This window comes from Mya arenaria, chromosome 2, assembly GCF_026914265.1.
Source record: "Mya arenaria isolate MELC-2E11 chromosome 2, ASM2691426v1".
NCBI lineage: Eukaryota > Metazoa > Mollusca > Bivalvia > Myida > Myidae > Mya > Mya arenaria.
Genome location: NC_069123.1, coordinates 54641576 through 54657754, shown reverse-complemented (window position 1 = coordinate 54657754; position 16179 = coordinate 54641576). Strand labels below are relative to the sequence as shown.

Below are 16179 nucleotides of genomic sequence, written 5' to 3'. Positions count from 1 at the left end.
CTTCCGCTGGTCCACATCATCTCAAAATGATTGCAGATGTTCATCCTTTGATACAAACTTTTCTGGGAACTTTATTTACATGGGGCCTTACTGCACTTGGCTCTTCACTCGTATTTGTTTTTAACAGCGGGCAGGTAAAATCAGACTCGAACCAATCTTTTCAATACCACACTGGTATAATTGAATTTCGGATAATCTATTTTCGGATAAAAAGTAAACATTACCTGGATCTTCCAGCGCTTTGTTCGGTTTAGGCAAACAGTGGCTCACATCAGCAAACGATTTCGTTTTGTTTAACTGTTATATGAAAGTGAATACTGTACATGGCAAGCGGGGTACCACCTTGCTCACGTTAGAATTTAAAAGTAACGTTAGCTACTGTGAGCGAAAACACAAACCCAAATTGTTTATGGATGTTTTATTTTAAGATTTATTTTATGGCAAATCCTTCACATTTATTTTTTGTCACCATTTAGGTCCATTCAATCCGATTGGGATTTGTAGATGATAATATTACGTCAATGAATTATCATAAAAACCAGCTATATTACCATTTTATGTTATTTCACAATTTTGTAACAATTATGTGTTTAAGCTTTATCTTACTATCAAAATACAACTGTATATATACAGGAAGTGCATGTGCTTTTTACTTATGCAAAAGATTTGTTAGCCTTAATTTGATATAACAGGTAAAGCCTGTTTTTTAATGCATTTAATTTTTGTTTGTGCTGTAACGGTCCACTTGTAGTCGGCGGATGTGCGTTATACATGGACGTACGTTCAAAACGGATGTTAACTTGGTTGGTAAGTGGAGTGGACCCCTTCAGGGTCGAGCATGCTTTTCCCTGAAGGGATCTGTTGGTGTTTGTTTCATTACACCAGAAAGCTTGGCTATCTGGTGTTTGTTTGTTTCATGGTCGCACGTTACAAATGGTGGCAGCAGTGGGATAATGACAACTGCCAGAACAGAGTTGCCTTACCTATAAGATTCCCAGTCTAAGACTCGGGACGAGTCTTCTCGGAGGGGAAAGTAATGTAACGGTCCGCTTGTAGGCGGCGGATGTGCGTTATAAACGGAAGTACGTTCAAAACGGATGTTAACTTGGTTGGTAATATGCAAATTAGCAAAGCCCGGGCTCTGTGTTAATAGAGAATTTGTGTATATAAATACGAGTGGACCCCTTCGGGGTTGAGCATGCATTTCCCTGAAGGGATCTGTTGGTGTTTGTTTCGTTACGCCAGAAAGCTCGGCTATCTGGTGTTTGTTTGTTTCACGGTCGCACGTTACAGTGCAAATTAAATACTTTTACAGTTTATGAGTTACATTGCAAATCATGAATATATAACATTTTATGATCTATTTCAAGCATCAGATATTTCTCTAAATACAATTACAATGTTTTTCAAAATACTCCCTATTTTTTCACCAACCCGTTTAGATGTTTAGGTATTAGAAGAATCTTGTTTTGAACATCTATTACTATCGGGAGCGACTGTTAAGTTTAACTGAAATTGGGGCTGGTTCTTGAGGGAAACAATTGGGACAAAGTGTTCCTTTAGATTTTCATTGCAATGTTCAATTATACAAGTTATTATTGTTTTTGCCTTCAAATTTATATTCCTGGTAAAATCTTGAAGGTCCATGCTGATCAGACTAACTGTCTGATTGAAATTTGGACAAAAACATGATTTGGTTTTCCATCAGTATTTTTAAAAAAACTTCCATAATTCCTAAATCTAATTTTGTACACTCTTGAGCCGAAAAGTACAATGTTTTTTTGGTTATCTTGCGTATATACATCATATTACACGGCATCCGGGCAGTGGGACATTGCATTGTATGATGCTCAACCGTAAAAAAGACATTGCAACTTGCCAATTTAACAGAAACTGAAGCGGAAATACACGACATTCAGATTGTTCCCATCTGTGTGGTCAAAATGAATGTTCGAATGCCGGGCCAAATATAATTGGACATCTCGAAGGTCATTTTCTGGTACATGGTTAAATAACAAAAACAACATGTTTATTATTATTCACTTATTCAATATTACATACATAGGAATACATATTGAACTTTTTAAATGCATTATTATGAATTATATACTGCGAAGAACAGTTAGAACATGGAGACTTGTTATTTTTTTAAATAGCAGCTCTATTAACCATATAATGATAGGTCTGACAACTCTGTCAGGTCTGACTGAAATTTTAGGTTTGAAGGTGTCTGCTTTCATTGTCATCACCAAAGAGGACGTTGCTTCAATCCCCACCAGGGTAACGTTCTCAGAATTGATACCAATCTCCAGTTTGTTATAAAATATATTTCAGTGTATTTCAAGTATGAAGTAGTCTGTTTACTAAGACACCAATTATGTGTTGCATTGTGGAAATCACTCATATGTTCAAAGGCTGTCGTTTACTATATGTATACTAGTCATAAAATGTAAAATAAATATCAATAAATCGATTTTTTTTTACAAAATGGCCATATTGCAAAGCAAAGTGACAAAAAGAAATTCTTTTCAGAGATTCCGATGTTGGATCTATATGGTAGTGTCTATTCATATTTTTATTACTCATTTACATTTCTCACAATTAACTTCTCGTCATTTACTTCTCATAGTTTTCTTCTAAAATGCCCATATCAACTAATATCGGTCATGTATTAACAATGTTAAACGGTTTTTCACACCTTATCAATTGCCTTTCAACTGTCACTGCAATTTTTACAACTTGAGAAAATTTTAATACCTAGCAATTGTTTGTTTATTTTGGAACACGCGTTAGGGAAAAAGTGTGAAATTATTACCTCGAGGGAGCCATAAGGTTTTGTGCATGATTTGTGTACTTGGGACCGAGAATATTGCTTGACTCTTCGACATAATTAGGTTTCGATGCAGCGTAGGTATATTTTATATGAAAATAGAAGCAAAAAAATTCGGGACCAAGCTCCGACCCCTTAGAACATTTTGCAACCTACACTTTTTTGTTTTCTTAAGTCTGCTCAATAAATGTGATGTTATTGTTTGAATTTTTCTTATTTACTTTATTTTCAGCGAAAAATTCTTGATGGCAGCTTGGGATTTGCAGCAGGGGTAAGTTACTTACTGTGGATACCAAATTTCTGAAATGAGAAATTGTGTGTGTGTGTTTGTCACAAAGTACATCGAATTAGAAAAGGAATGCTATTAAATCAAAGAAAATTCAATGCAAACTGATTTTCAATAGGACAACATGCTTGTAGATAGATACTATTTTCATCGTGGTAATTTTTTATCATGAATTCAGGTAAAGTTATCGGTAATTTGTAGTACTTATGTATATATATATATATATATTTTGCAGGTAATGATGGCAGCCTCCTATTGGTCACTGTTGGCCCCAGCTATAGAGATGGCAGAGAGATCAGGGAGTTATGGTGCCGAAGGTCAATGGGCGTTTATTCCTGTTGCCATTGGTTTCACCCTTGGGGCTGTGTTTGTGTATGGTGCTGATTTCTTCATGCCCTTACTGGTAATAGTTACTTTTGTGCTCCAAATTGTCTGTGTCATGTGAAAATTCTACTACTATAATGTATCTATAGGAAGAAAAGTGCCATACTCAAAACTGACAACTGACCTGAAAATTATTATGATGCAATTTGCCACAATGATCTAACAGAAGTTGGGAATGACATCCACACACTTGTACTTATTTTATGTTTTCTATTTGTGAACATGGAGTGGCAGTGTATTTCCAACAGGAAAACAAAGGTAAGAAAAGTCAAGATGTAATGACTTGTGAAAACATATATTTATAACCTCGACAAACAAAGGGGATGTATTTGAGTCACCCTGTGGATGGACGGTCAGTCAGTCCATAGCAATATACCGGAGGATAACTTGAAAATTAATGGATATAATTTAATTAAACTTCGTACGATGATAGAATGTTATGTGAGGAAGTGTAGTGAAAAGAACCATAACTCTATTTTAGATAATTACAGAGTTATTGCCCTTTGTTACTTTTTCTTGATAAGAGCAAACCTGTAAACTCAGAGATGGAACTTCATACAATGGTTATGCACATTGAGAGAAAGTGCAGTGTACAAGAAAAGACATATAAGGCATAATTTTATTTCAGCTAATTACATAGTTATTGCCCTATGTAACCTTTTCTTTTCAGCAGCATATCATTGAAATTACTCAATTTATTTTAATAATTCAACATACTTTGGTCAAGCATGATAAGTAGAAATGCAGTGTACAACAGCCTCTTTTCAAAAAAAAAAGTTTGCCATTCCTGTGCATTCAGGGGTATTCGTCATTCCTGTGACAAGAGTTATTTTGTTGTAAGGTGCTACACTTACAATATCGGGCAAACTTGAAGTTTGAAAATTAAATTCAAAATAATTAAACCATTCAATGCTAGTGTAAGAGGAATGCTATGGTGTAATTTATTTCCAAACAGCAATAAACATGCATTTGTGTTGTGTCACTTTCAGGGTGCTGACAGCACTACGAGCCTAGCTCTGTCCCTCGACTCGAACCAGAAACAGTACAAGGATGGACACACGCTAGACTCCACCATACAGATACCAGAACACCAGTATGAGGATGGTAGGAATGCTAACTTAACTTTCTCTGTTTAATTTCGGTATTTAATCTTCATTTTACAAAATAAATATTATTTTATCATAATTGTCTTGTCAACCAGCTTCCTTCAAAGAATATAACAGAATAATTAGACAGTGAGGCCCATAGCTTTACAAAAATATAGTTGTGCTTAGCTCCATGCTTTTATAAAAGACTTGAAATTGTTTAAAAAAATGGGGGGCTGTAGTAATATCAGTTCACTGATGTCATTACTTATAAAAGGAATGCAATTTGAGGCGATATATTAATGTTTGCACCAGATATTAAGGTTCTTGAATTTTATAAATTTTAGATTTACTTGTTCAACTTATAACTTGACCTGCCCCTCAGGTTACAAGTCATCAGGGGGTCTTCAGCGACGGCGGGGCGGTGACCAGCCTGTATCCCCATCCCTGGGCGACCAGTCCATGCCAGGCAATACACCTTCAGTGAGCTGGAGGAGAATACTCCTCCTCATCATCGCCATCACAATACATAACATCCCTGGTATTTCAGCACTTCCGGCATTTATATCTTGTTATCAATTTTAAAATTTTATGCTTTAACTGAAACTACTAAGTGTTATTATATAATAAACCAGGTTTTCAGAAAGTAAAACCTGGTTTTTAGAAAAAGGTACCACATTGTTTGGGTGAAAGGGCATCTTTAAGCTTACTTATGGCATTGGTAAATTTATTTAAGTTTGAAATATAGCGACCAAACTTGGTAAATAGAGAGAGTTTATGGAGATCTTTCATAGGGTTGCATTTTGGGCTACTAGAGTCAAGAGCAAGGTCACTGTTACTAAAATAGAAAAATGGTTGGTACTGAATAGGTTGACATATTGCGACCAAACTTGGTTTATAGAAAGAGTTTATGGCGACCTTTCATGGGATCGCATTTGGGGCCCCTAGGGTCAAAGTCAAGGTCACTGTTACTAAAAAAGGGAAAACAGCTTAAACTGAAAAACTTTCGTTAGATTTGACATATTGTGTCCAAACATGGTATGTAGGAAGAGTTAATGGAGGTGTTTTAATGGTCACTGTTATTAAAAAAAATAGAGCTGAAACTGAATCTCTCAACGAAGGCTGAAGTTCTTCAGTTTATTGAAAACCTATATATATAAAAACAATTATTTGCATTATTAACGTTTGTTGAATATTTCAAGGACAGTGCATAATTTCATATAACTTCAGAGGGCCTGGCAGTAGGGGTGGGGTTTGGTGCTATTGGGAAATCTCCCGCAGCCACTTTTGAAAATGCAAGGTAAGAAATGCACATTTCTTTGTGGGAGATAACCAGCCCAATTTCACACAGCGTTCTAAAAATTGCTTGTTGCTCTTTGCATACCACATGATGTATAAAAAATGTTTTATAGTCATTTATTGAAAATACTATGAGCTTAATGATATATGGCGAGAGGTTTTGACCGGGTAACTAAAATTTTTGCTGTCTATTCAAAACTTCTGTGCTTGACAGTACTTAGATTCAGTAAAATTATTATAGAATATGACCTTGATTTGAGAAAATCGAATAACAGAGTAATTAATTTTCTTATTTATAAAAAAGCATCAAAAACTAAACTTGAAGGAAATGTTATGTAAACAACTGACAAAAGATTTTTTGGTGACTTTTAGTGTTATTTATATGAAGCTATGTTGTAATGTACAGCAGTATAAAATCAGTGGATTGGTATTTTGTGGTATTTTCATGTTCAAATAAATTAGCCATATTTTTGGTCTTTTCATTGTTTGCTCGAAAGAAACATTTCCAGTCGAAAACATTGATCCATGAGGTTTTATTTCTGGTCATGCAAGCATTGTCAGTTATTGGTCATTGCATGTAACAAACCGTTCAACAAAATGGAACTGAATGCAAATAACATGGCCACAGAAAAATCACATATCAGAAAACAACAACAATGAATCTGATATGTGAACATTTTAGACAAAAGCATGACTTGAAAACATAACAAAATGATGAAACCATTGATGTCTGCAGAAAATGCAACACTGATGCAAAAATTGAAAAAAATAATGTGAAACCTCAGATCAATTTCAGCATTATAGTCATTTACATTCCTGTATTTGAGTGTTTTCATTGAGTCTTAAAACCCCTCTTCACAAAGCAGAATGAGGGCTATATAGGAATCACATGCATTGCCATTTACGTTCATCTGGGCAAAATGAGGGAGGGGGTGGGGGGGGGGGGTCCATTTGAGTTTGGACACCTTATTTGGTCATGTTTTTCTATTGAAAACATCACATAAAAATACACTTTTAAATTTATTCTTTAGCCACATGAACAAGAAATGTTGGTACATCAGTTCATTGGTCAGTCAGTCTGCCCTGTTTTTGTCAGGTCCACATATTTCTCATTCCTGGTTGGATTTTAAAATTATTTGGCAGAAGTGATCACCATAGCATTCGGATGTATCACACTCAAGACCCGTGTCCTTACCTTCCAGGTCAAGTTCACAGCAACCATCTGAACTTAGTATGTGTAAGTCGGTCGGTCCTGTTTTTGACTGGTCCATATCTTTTTCATTCATGGTTCGCTTTCAAAAGTATTTTGCAGAAGTGACCACCTTAGTATGAGGATGTGTTGCGCACCAGACCTGTGTCTCTACTTTCAAGGTGAAGGTCACAGCAACATTCTGAACTTAGTTTGTTTTACTATATAAGTCTTACTGATAATAGTTTGTGCCGGGTCCATATCTTTCTCATTCATGTTAGGTTTTTTTAAATGTATTTAGCAGAGTAATGACAATAGTATGACGATTTGTTGCCCTTATGGACCTTTGTCCCTACCTTCAAGGTCAAGTTCACTGTAGCCTTCTGGATTCAGTATGTTTTGCTATATAAGCTTTTTCTGATAACAGTCTGTGTCCTGTCCATATCTTTGATGTGTTGGATTTTAGAATTATTTGTCAGATGTGACCATCATAGTATGACACAAGAACCATGTCCCCACTTCGAGATCAAGGTCGAAGCAAACTTCTGAACTTAGAATGCTTTGCTTTGTAAGCATTTCAAATGATAGTTTGTGTCTGGTACATATCTTTGTCATACAAGGTCAGATTCTGGCATCCTAACACCTGTTTGTGTGGGGCTATAATTAATCACATTCTGTTAAAACTATAGTTTACATTCCTATATTTGAGTCATTTCTGTTACTTCATTTGAGTGTTTTCACTGTTTACTTTTTGTTGTTTCTAGTCCTGTTTTTAGTCAAAACTGATCTGTCTTATTTTGATATTTGTTCTGTTACAGCAGTTTGCATTTAAATAAAAGTGCCAAAAAATCATATTTCATTATATTACCGTACTTTTAAAGAAGCAATATACTGTGGTATGTATGGCGGTACCTGAGTTGCTCTGTATTGCAGTATACTGTGGTACACTCTTGGGGTATCGTGGGTCCTCCAATGACTAATATCATTTCAATACTGACTTTCATTGATGCGAATAACTCATTAGGTAATAGCAAATGTCCATTTTGTGTCTAATATGATTACAGTAGTTCAAAAGAACTTGATTGAACCTCATGTACATAACATTTCCTTTTTCTAGAGATGCAAACGAATGGCAAAATTGATATTCGGTAATTCTTTCAATCATATATTCGAATATTCGATAACAAAAACAAATCTTTTGGATGTTGCAGTAAACCATTTTATCCTCTTTAGTAATATCCAGGGCCTTTTTACCCGTCTTTGTTGTGCCCTGTTCCCGCGACGATCCCTGATTTCACCTTTGAAACCAAACGTTTGATCAAATATTCGAATATTCGTTTGCATCCCTACACTTTTCATACAATAAGTTATATTTGCTGTCTGATCATCAGCAGTAAATATACCGGTAGGTACATAATAAGGATTAAAGTTTTGCTTAAATATGGATTACTTAAGGATGAGTATTTGTGTCGATGCTCCAAACAATATGAAACCATATGACCATTGTTTGATAACTTGGTCATATTGTTAGTAAGATGTGTTAAAAGGGCCTAGCTGTCTTGTACACAGGCCACTGCATGAAGCCTTTAATCAATATTTTTCATTATTTTTCAAAGAAAAAAACCAAAAGTGACAATCTGTATTGATTTCATTTAAACATAAGTACATTAATAATGTTTAATAGTTTAAGTTTGTTCTAGATTAAGAAGAATGTACAGTTTGTTAATCAATGTAGGTGTCTAACATTGTCACAGTGTAGCCAGCATTATATCAATTTAGCTGCCTATCATTGTCAGAGTGAAGCCAGAATGTTTTTCAATGTTGGTGCCTATCATTTTTATAGTGTAGCCAGCATTTAATCAAAGTATATGCCTACCATTGTCAGAGTCTAGCCACCGTTATATCAAAGTAGGTGGCCATCAATGTCAGATGTACCCAGCATTATGTCAATGTAGTTGCCTATCATTGTCAGACTATATTCAGCATTTTGTAGGTGCCTCTCATTGTCAGAGTGTAGTCAGCATTATATAAAGTAGGTGCCTGTCATCGTCAGAGTGTAGCCAGCATCATATTAATGTAAGTGCATATCATTGTCAGACTATATGCAGCATTTTGTAGGTGCCTCTCATTGTCAAGAGTGTAGCCAGCATTATATCAATGTAGGTGCTTATCATTGTCAGAGTGTAGCCAGCATTATATCAACATTGGTGCCAATCATTGCCAGAGTCTAGCCAGCATGTGTATCAACGTTCTTGCCCATCATTGTCAGAGTCTAGCCAGCATGTGTATTAACGTTCTTGCCCATCATTGTCAGAGTCTAGCCAGCATGTGTATCAACGTTCTTGCCCATCATTGTCAGAGTCTAGCCAGCATGTGTATTAACGTTCTTGCCCATCGTTGTCAGAGTCTAGCCAGCATGTGTATTAACGTTCTTGCCCATCATTGTCAGAGTCTAGCCAGCATGTGTATTAACGTTCTTGCCCATCATTGTCAGAGTCTAGCCAGTATGTGTATCAACGTTCTTGCCCATCATTGTCAGAGTCTAGCCAGCATGTGTATCAACGTTCTTGCCCATCATTGTCAGAGTCTAGCCAGCATGTGTATCAACGTTCTTGCCCATCATTGTCAGAGTCTAGCCAGCATGTGTATCAACATTTCTTGCCCATCATTGTCAGAGTCTAGCCAGCATGTGTATCAACGTTCTTGCCCATCATTGTCAGAGTTTAGCCAGTATGTTTATCAACATAGGTGCCTATCATTGTCAAAGTGTTGCCAGCATTATATCAATGTAGGTTCTTATCATTGTCAATATGTAGCCGGCATTATATCAACATAGGTGCCCGTCCTTGTCAGAGTTTGTCAACATGGGCTTGTCAGTATGTAGCCAGCATTGAAAACAATGTAGGTGCCTATCATTGTCAGAGTGTAGCCAGCATTATATCAATGTAGGTGCCCATCCTTGACAGAGTTTGTCAACATGGGCTTGTCAGAATGTAGCCAGCATTGAAAACAATGTAGGTGCCTATCATTGTCAGAGTGTAGCCAGCATTATATCAATGTAGGTGCCCATCTTTGACAGAGTTTGTCAACATGGGCTTGTCAGAATGTAGCCAGCATTGAAAACAATGTAGGTGCCTATCATTGTCAGAGTGTAGCCAGCATTATATCAATGTAGGTGCCCATCCTTGACAGAGTTTGTCAACATGGGCTTGTCAGAATGTAGCCAGAATTATATCAATGTAGGTGCACATCATTGTCAGAGTGCAGCCAGCATTATATCAATGTAGGTGCACATCATTGTCAGAGTTTATCAATATAGGTGCCTATTATTGTCAGACTACCCAGCATGATATCAACATAGGTGCCGTAATTGTCAGAGTGAAGCTAGCATTATATCAATGTATGTGTTATCATTGTCAGAGTTTATCAATTAAGGTGCCTATTATTGTCAGACTACCCAGCATGATATCAACATTGGTGCCGTAATTGTCAGAGTGACGCTAGCATTATATCAATGTAGGTGTTATCATTGTCAGAGTGTAGCCAGCATTATATCAACATAGAAGCCCATCATTGTCAGAGTGAAGCTAGTATAATATCAATGTAGGTGTCTTATCATTGTCAGAATGTAGCCAGCATTATATCAAAAAAGGTGTTCATCATTGTCATAGTGTACCAATCATGTTTATCAATGTAGGTACCTATTATTGTCAAGAGTATATCAATGTTGGTGCCTATCATTGTCAAAGTGAAGCCAGCATTATATCAAAGTATGTGCCTATCATTGTCAAAGTGAAGCCAGCATTATTTTGTTTATGAAATGCTGAAAATTCAGTTCCATCAGAGGCATAGCAGTATCTGTAGTGAAAGCCATATTGATTATCTGATATTTCTTTGGCAAGTAGCCTTTTGCAGCGGCATGCAGTGCCGAGGACGTGGCTCTTCATATTTGGTAAATATTCAAATAGTGGTTGATAGACACTCTAATGCATATGGACAAGATACACTTTTGTAGGAACATTATTAATTGCTGTCTGAGAACTAATGTAGAAAACCTTTGTTTATTTCAGGAATTTGGCAATCGGCATCGGTATACAGAATTTCCCTGAAGGGCTTGCTGTGAGCTTACCACTAAAGGGATCGGGCATGTCAACATTTAAATGCTTCTGGTTAGTGTTGCAACCACGGCAGCACTCTGGAGAGAGTACCCTAATTCATTTTGTAACACTTTATGCTAAAACTCTCGTTTGAGTAATGAAGTGAGTTGTTGATTTGGCTTTTATATTCACCAGACGATATCAGTATTAGAAAGCGCTTTATCTGTTAGTAATTTTCTCAGTAATTTTGAAAGATTCTTAAAGACCTTATTAATAGAATATGAGTTGAAAAAATATTTCAGGTTAGATATTTGTATGTTTGATTGAAAGTCACATACAGTAAGGCATTTTAAAAGCAATATTCAAGATAAGTTATAAATTTACTAAAAAGCTAAAAAGATATGTTAAAGGGTAAAATTTAGTGAGGTAGATTGAGAAAAACAAAGACTGTGACATTTTTAGCGCATACTTTTATATGCTAGTATATAGGAGTGAGCTTGTTGGTCAGTCAGTAGATTGGTTTGTCCACATGATGACTTGCATTACTCATGAAAGGTTCAACAGATTTTAATTATATGTCACCTTAGTGCAAGAACTCAACATCTGCTATTTCTATATTCAGTTATTGAGTTATTGCACTAGGGTATCAAATTATATTTTATGCACATGACTGTTTAAATATGCAATAAAGGTCTAGTTTGACTTTGGTAACAAACTGTCAACTTTTAACAAAGTTATTGCCCTACGTATTTGTATACAAACTACTCATTTATGACAGAGTTATGGCCCTTTCTAACTTGTTATTTGCCAAATTTTGTGTCCAGATGATAACTTATGACAGGAACGATAGATTTAAATACTTTTTGGTACATGTGTTTGACACTATAAAATACAGTAACTACTAGTTTAACTTGACGGGAGTTATATTTTGACAAAGTTCTTGCTCCTTTTTATAGAAAATAGTTGACCATTTATGTGTCCAGGTGGCGTGTGTGTGTATGTGTCACTCCTGTGTCCAGGTGGCGTGTGTGTGTGTGTATGTGTCATTCCTGTGTCCAGGTGGCGTGTGTGTTTATGTGTCACTCCTGTCATTCCTTTGATAGCTCTACTACAGCTGTTGTATGTTTCATGGCAGGTATGGTCAGCTGAGTGGTATAGTGGAACCAATAGCTGGTCTGTTTGGAGCAGTTGCTGTGGTGATAGCGGAACCCATCCTGCCATATGCCCTCGCATTCGCTGCTGGGGCCATGATCTACGTAGTTGTTGATGACATCATACCCGAAGCTCAAACATGGTACGCTACACTAGATAGTTTTTGTGCAGAAGAGAACGCCATTAACAATATGCTAAAATGACATTATAATTAAATTATTTATGAACAAACTATTGTGATGACATATCGTATATAAAATCAAATATTCTGTATGGGTCATAATTTGTTGGCATGTTAAATTGTAGCAATTTAACTAAGCAATTCAACTTTATTTTGATACTTAGTATGTAGAAGGGTCGTTAAAATCAACAAAGAATGTATTGTAGGATGAATTGTGATAGAAAAGTTTGTTAATATTCTGATTTAGGTTCAGTCGATGTCGTCAGAACCGGAAATACTCAAAATAAAAAAAATATTACACCAAACCCAACACATTTACATCCAAAAACTTCTCCCTGATATTTACATCGGCCATTCACCATTCTTGTAATAGTTTTCTGTCGTGAAAACAGCAAACTTATTTTTGAAAATAAACATTGAATTTCTTTGATTCAATTTTATAACATTTACGTTTATTGATAACACTAAAACCAATATCAGACAAGCACATACATGATATAATGAAGATCGAATTAGCACATTAACGATTATGGTACATTAAAAAAATACATTCAAGCTATTTACGCGTACAATGGTTTAAAATGGGCTGTAATTTTGAATTTATACTGGGCCCTTCTCTGATAGACCAGAGCAGTGTGGTACTCACATCTATAAAATTTCCATATTCTAAAAATAAAAATGAAATCACTCTTTCCTGACTCGTCCCTGAGAAATAAATGTCTGTTCATTAATTGTATAAATAAATATAACTTTAATTATTGGCACTTACCAATTGTTCAGGAAGGAAGAAATTTTGGACTAGGAAAGAAGTTTGACATAACCAGAAAATCAAGGTAATCGAGTATGACGTAACAGCTTTTAAATTAGTTTGATTTTGTCTTTTTGAAATGTTTATATGTTAGTTTTCGGAATAAAACTCTGTTCCTAGTATTGTCAGATTGACAAACAAATCTTTTTAAAAATATATTTTTTTATTTCAATGAAAGATTTTCTTCTTTCACTTTGAACACAGGTAAATTTAGCACAGGAAAATTTATCGTTTGTTCATATCCCTAAGAATAATATCATGTTACTTTCAATAGCATTTATCTTTATAGGGGAAATACCTCTCTATCTCATCTATATCTATACTAACAGGTTTTCTGATTTTTCCTTCTTGTGGTTGTCTCCCTTGGGTATATTTCACTGGAACACTGTGTCACCAGTGCACAAAATCTTAACATTAGTGTTGTATAGCCGTGAAAGTGGGTCACATTCCAGCTGAATTCCTTATTCAGGTATCCCCAGGTGAAGTGTTTTATCTGCTTACTGAATGTAGAGTGCATGTATGGCTGGCTCAGCCTGGCACTTCAAAGTCACTTTGAAATCTGACAGTCATTTGAAACACTAGGCTATTTACATGATGAATGTATACTATATCAGTGTATGCCCTGTTTTGAATTTTAATCATTGTTACTACTACATTATCTTGCATATAAATTTTGTGATACATGATAAATGCTTTAAACTAAAATTTACAGGAATAATTTTTCACCTTATATTTTTCATAAGTCAGGGCTTTTCCTGCCCAATTTAGTAAAAAGAATAGACATTTTGGGAAGATTTGCGTCGTGAAATATGACGAAATAGGGAAATTTTACAGTTGAAAGCATAACCCTTTTTAGTGTTCTTCAAAGGAGGGAAGATATAATGTGTCTGCATTAGAAATGTTAAACATTTTTTTATCATACACAATATTAAAATCTATATGGCATCAGTTTATTATGTGGTCAGCAGTTCTCTGAAGTAAGCCATATATGAAACCCAAAATTTTAGGGAAATAAACAAATTTAAATGATGTTGTTATAGGTGGGATATTTTAAAACAGGAGTCAATTTAGCTTACTTTAAATCACTTTTTTTTTGTTTTAATATGTATACCTTTTTTTTTTTTTTAAAGACACTACTAGGCGTTGTCTGTGTCAGAGCCTTTCATCTTCACTTAAAATTTGTCAACATATTCAAATGATACTTGGCTCACTTTTTGCCAGAAATGATATGCATATGTATACCAAAGGCAGTAACTCAGGGTTAAAAAAAAATGTCAAGTTATTCCCCTTGATATTCTTAAAAAGTCATGCAAAATTTTTGAGCTTGGCCATAACTCAACAAAGTTTCTAGATATTTGAATGAAACTTGGTATACAAATTACTTGTAAATATACGGTATGCATTATTTGTATTAGAGCCAGAGATGCAAACGAGTGGCAAAATTGATATTCAAATATTAAGTAATTCTTTTGATCGAAGATTCAAATATTTGATTACCAAAATACATCTTTTAGTAATTGTAGTAAACTATTATTATAATTAGCTAAAGCAATAGCCTGGGCATTTTAACCATTCTTTGTCGTAGCCAATATGCGTGGCGGGCCCTGATTTCCCCTCTGAAATTCCCCATTTTCAGGAAGACAATAGCAATCCATTATGAACAAACAAAAAACAAAATCAAATAATTTCAATTTCACTGCCATTGTATTTGTAAACAATGTGAAAATAGATTGATTCCTGGTCAAATGGCGTTATGCACAATTGGAGGGTCTTTCCATAGGATGAGCAGCCTAGTTCTTGGATTGACCTCTACTAAATATAACTATGGAAAAACCAAACCAACTTGGGAACTAGTAAATTAATACAAACGAAAACATATAATATGATGTGGATTTTGCCTCATCTATTGTACATCAATAGAGGAAATATATCCTAGTGCACACATTGTAGCAAAACATGGAAAAAAGTTTAAAGCACATACAAGTAATGACATTATTGTGGCACATGTCATTCATATCATGACGATTCGAGCTATGTTGCACAGCTGTATTTGCAGCCAAGACAACACATTGGTGTGAAGGCCGATTCCTTAAATCCTTAATTGGCAAAGGCATTTAAATTTACCAAAATTAATTGAATTTTTTTATGTCACTTTTCTAATAGCCAGTTATTGTAAAATTACGGATACTTTTGTAGTACCAGACGATATGTCCCTAAATGACATATGACACGTGTAAAGTGTGTTGTCATCACATTCATACCTCTGGAATTATGGGCCAATTCTTGTAAAAACAAGACAAACAAACTTTATATACAACGACAGAGTTGTAGGAAAAATATTAATTATCCCTTTTTATTCAAAAACAGAAAATCGAATATTCGAATACTGATTTTGACATTCGAATACCAAAGGTTTTAGAGAATATTTGAATATTCGTCTGCATCCCTTATTAAAGCCTATCACTCTGTCTTAAAGAACTGCAGAGTTATGCCACTTCGTGAAAAGATCTTTCAAAAGCTTTATCTTTGCGATTCAAGTTATCTACATGAAACTTTGTACACATGGCACTAGGTATACCGTAGTATGCAGGAACCCAATCCTCTGGCTTCAAAATTTGTTAAGTTTTGCCCCTTGATAGTTTAGAAGTCATGAAAAATTATGCTTGGTCATAACTCAATTAATAATGGTTTAAGGATATCACATGAAAATTGTACACATTATTAGTGACAAAATGTACATGTTAAGAGCATGGCTAAATATAGTCATGTTTTCCCCCTTTTTCCAGTAAAAACTATGATAAGCGCTGGAGTTCTTGTTTTTTTCATTCTGGTTGGAATGTTTTCTGGTTTACTACTGCCTATCATGTG

At 35.2% G+C, this 16179-nt stretch overlaps 1 protein-coding gene across 1 annotated transcript in view; it reads left to right on the top strand.

Annotated features, from left to right (window-relative positions):
• Positions 1-16179, top strand: part of LOC128217105 (zinc transporter ZIP11-like) — a 34080-nt gene continuing 17901 nt past the window's right edge. The window contains exons 1-8 of the mRNA XM_052923989.1: positions 1-134; positions 3063-3101; positions 3352-3519; positions 4490-4604; positions 4971-5126; positions 5816-5885; positions 11144-11242; positions 12306-12464. Of these exons, the coding sequence (XP_052779949.1) occupies positions 27-134; positions 3063-3101; positions 3352-3519; positions 4490-4604; positions 4971-5126; positions 5816-5885; positions 11144-11242; positions 12306-12464 (914 nt within the window). The 5' untranslated portion in view covers positions 1-26. The remainder of the gene's footprint in view (positions 135-3062; positions 3102-3351; positions 3520-4489; positions 4605-4970; positions 5127-5815; positions 5886-11143; positions 11243-12305; positions 12465-16179) is intronic.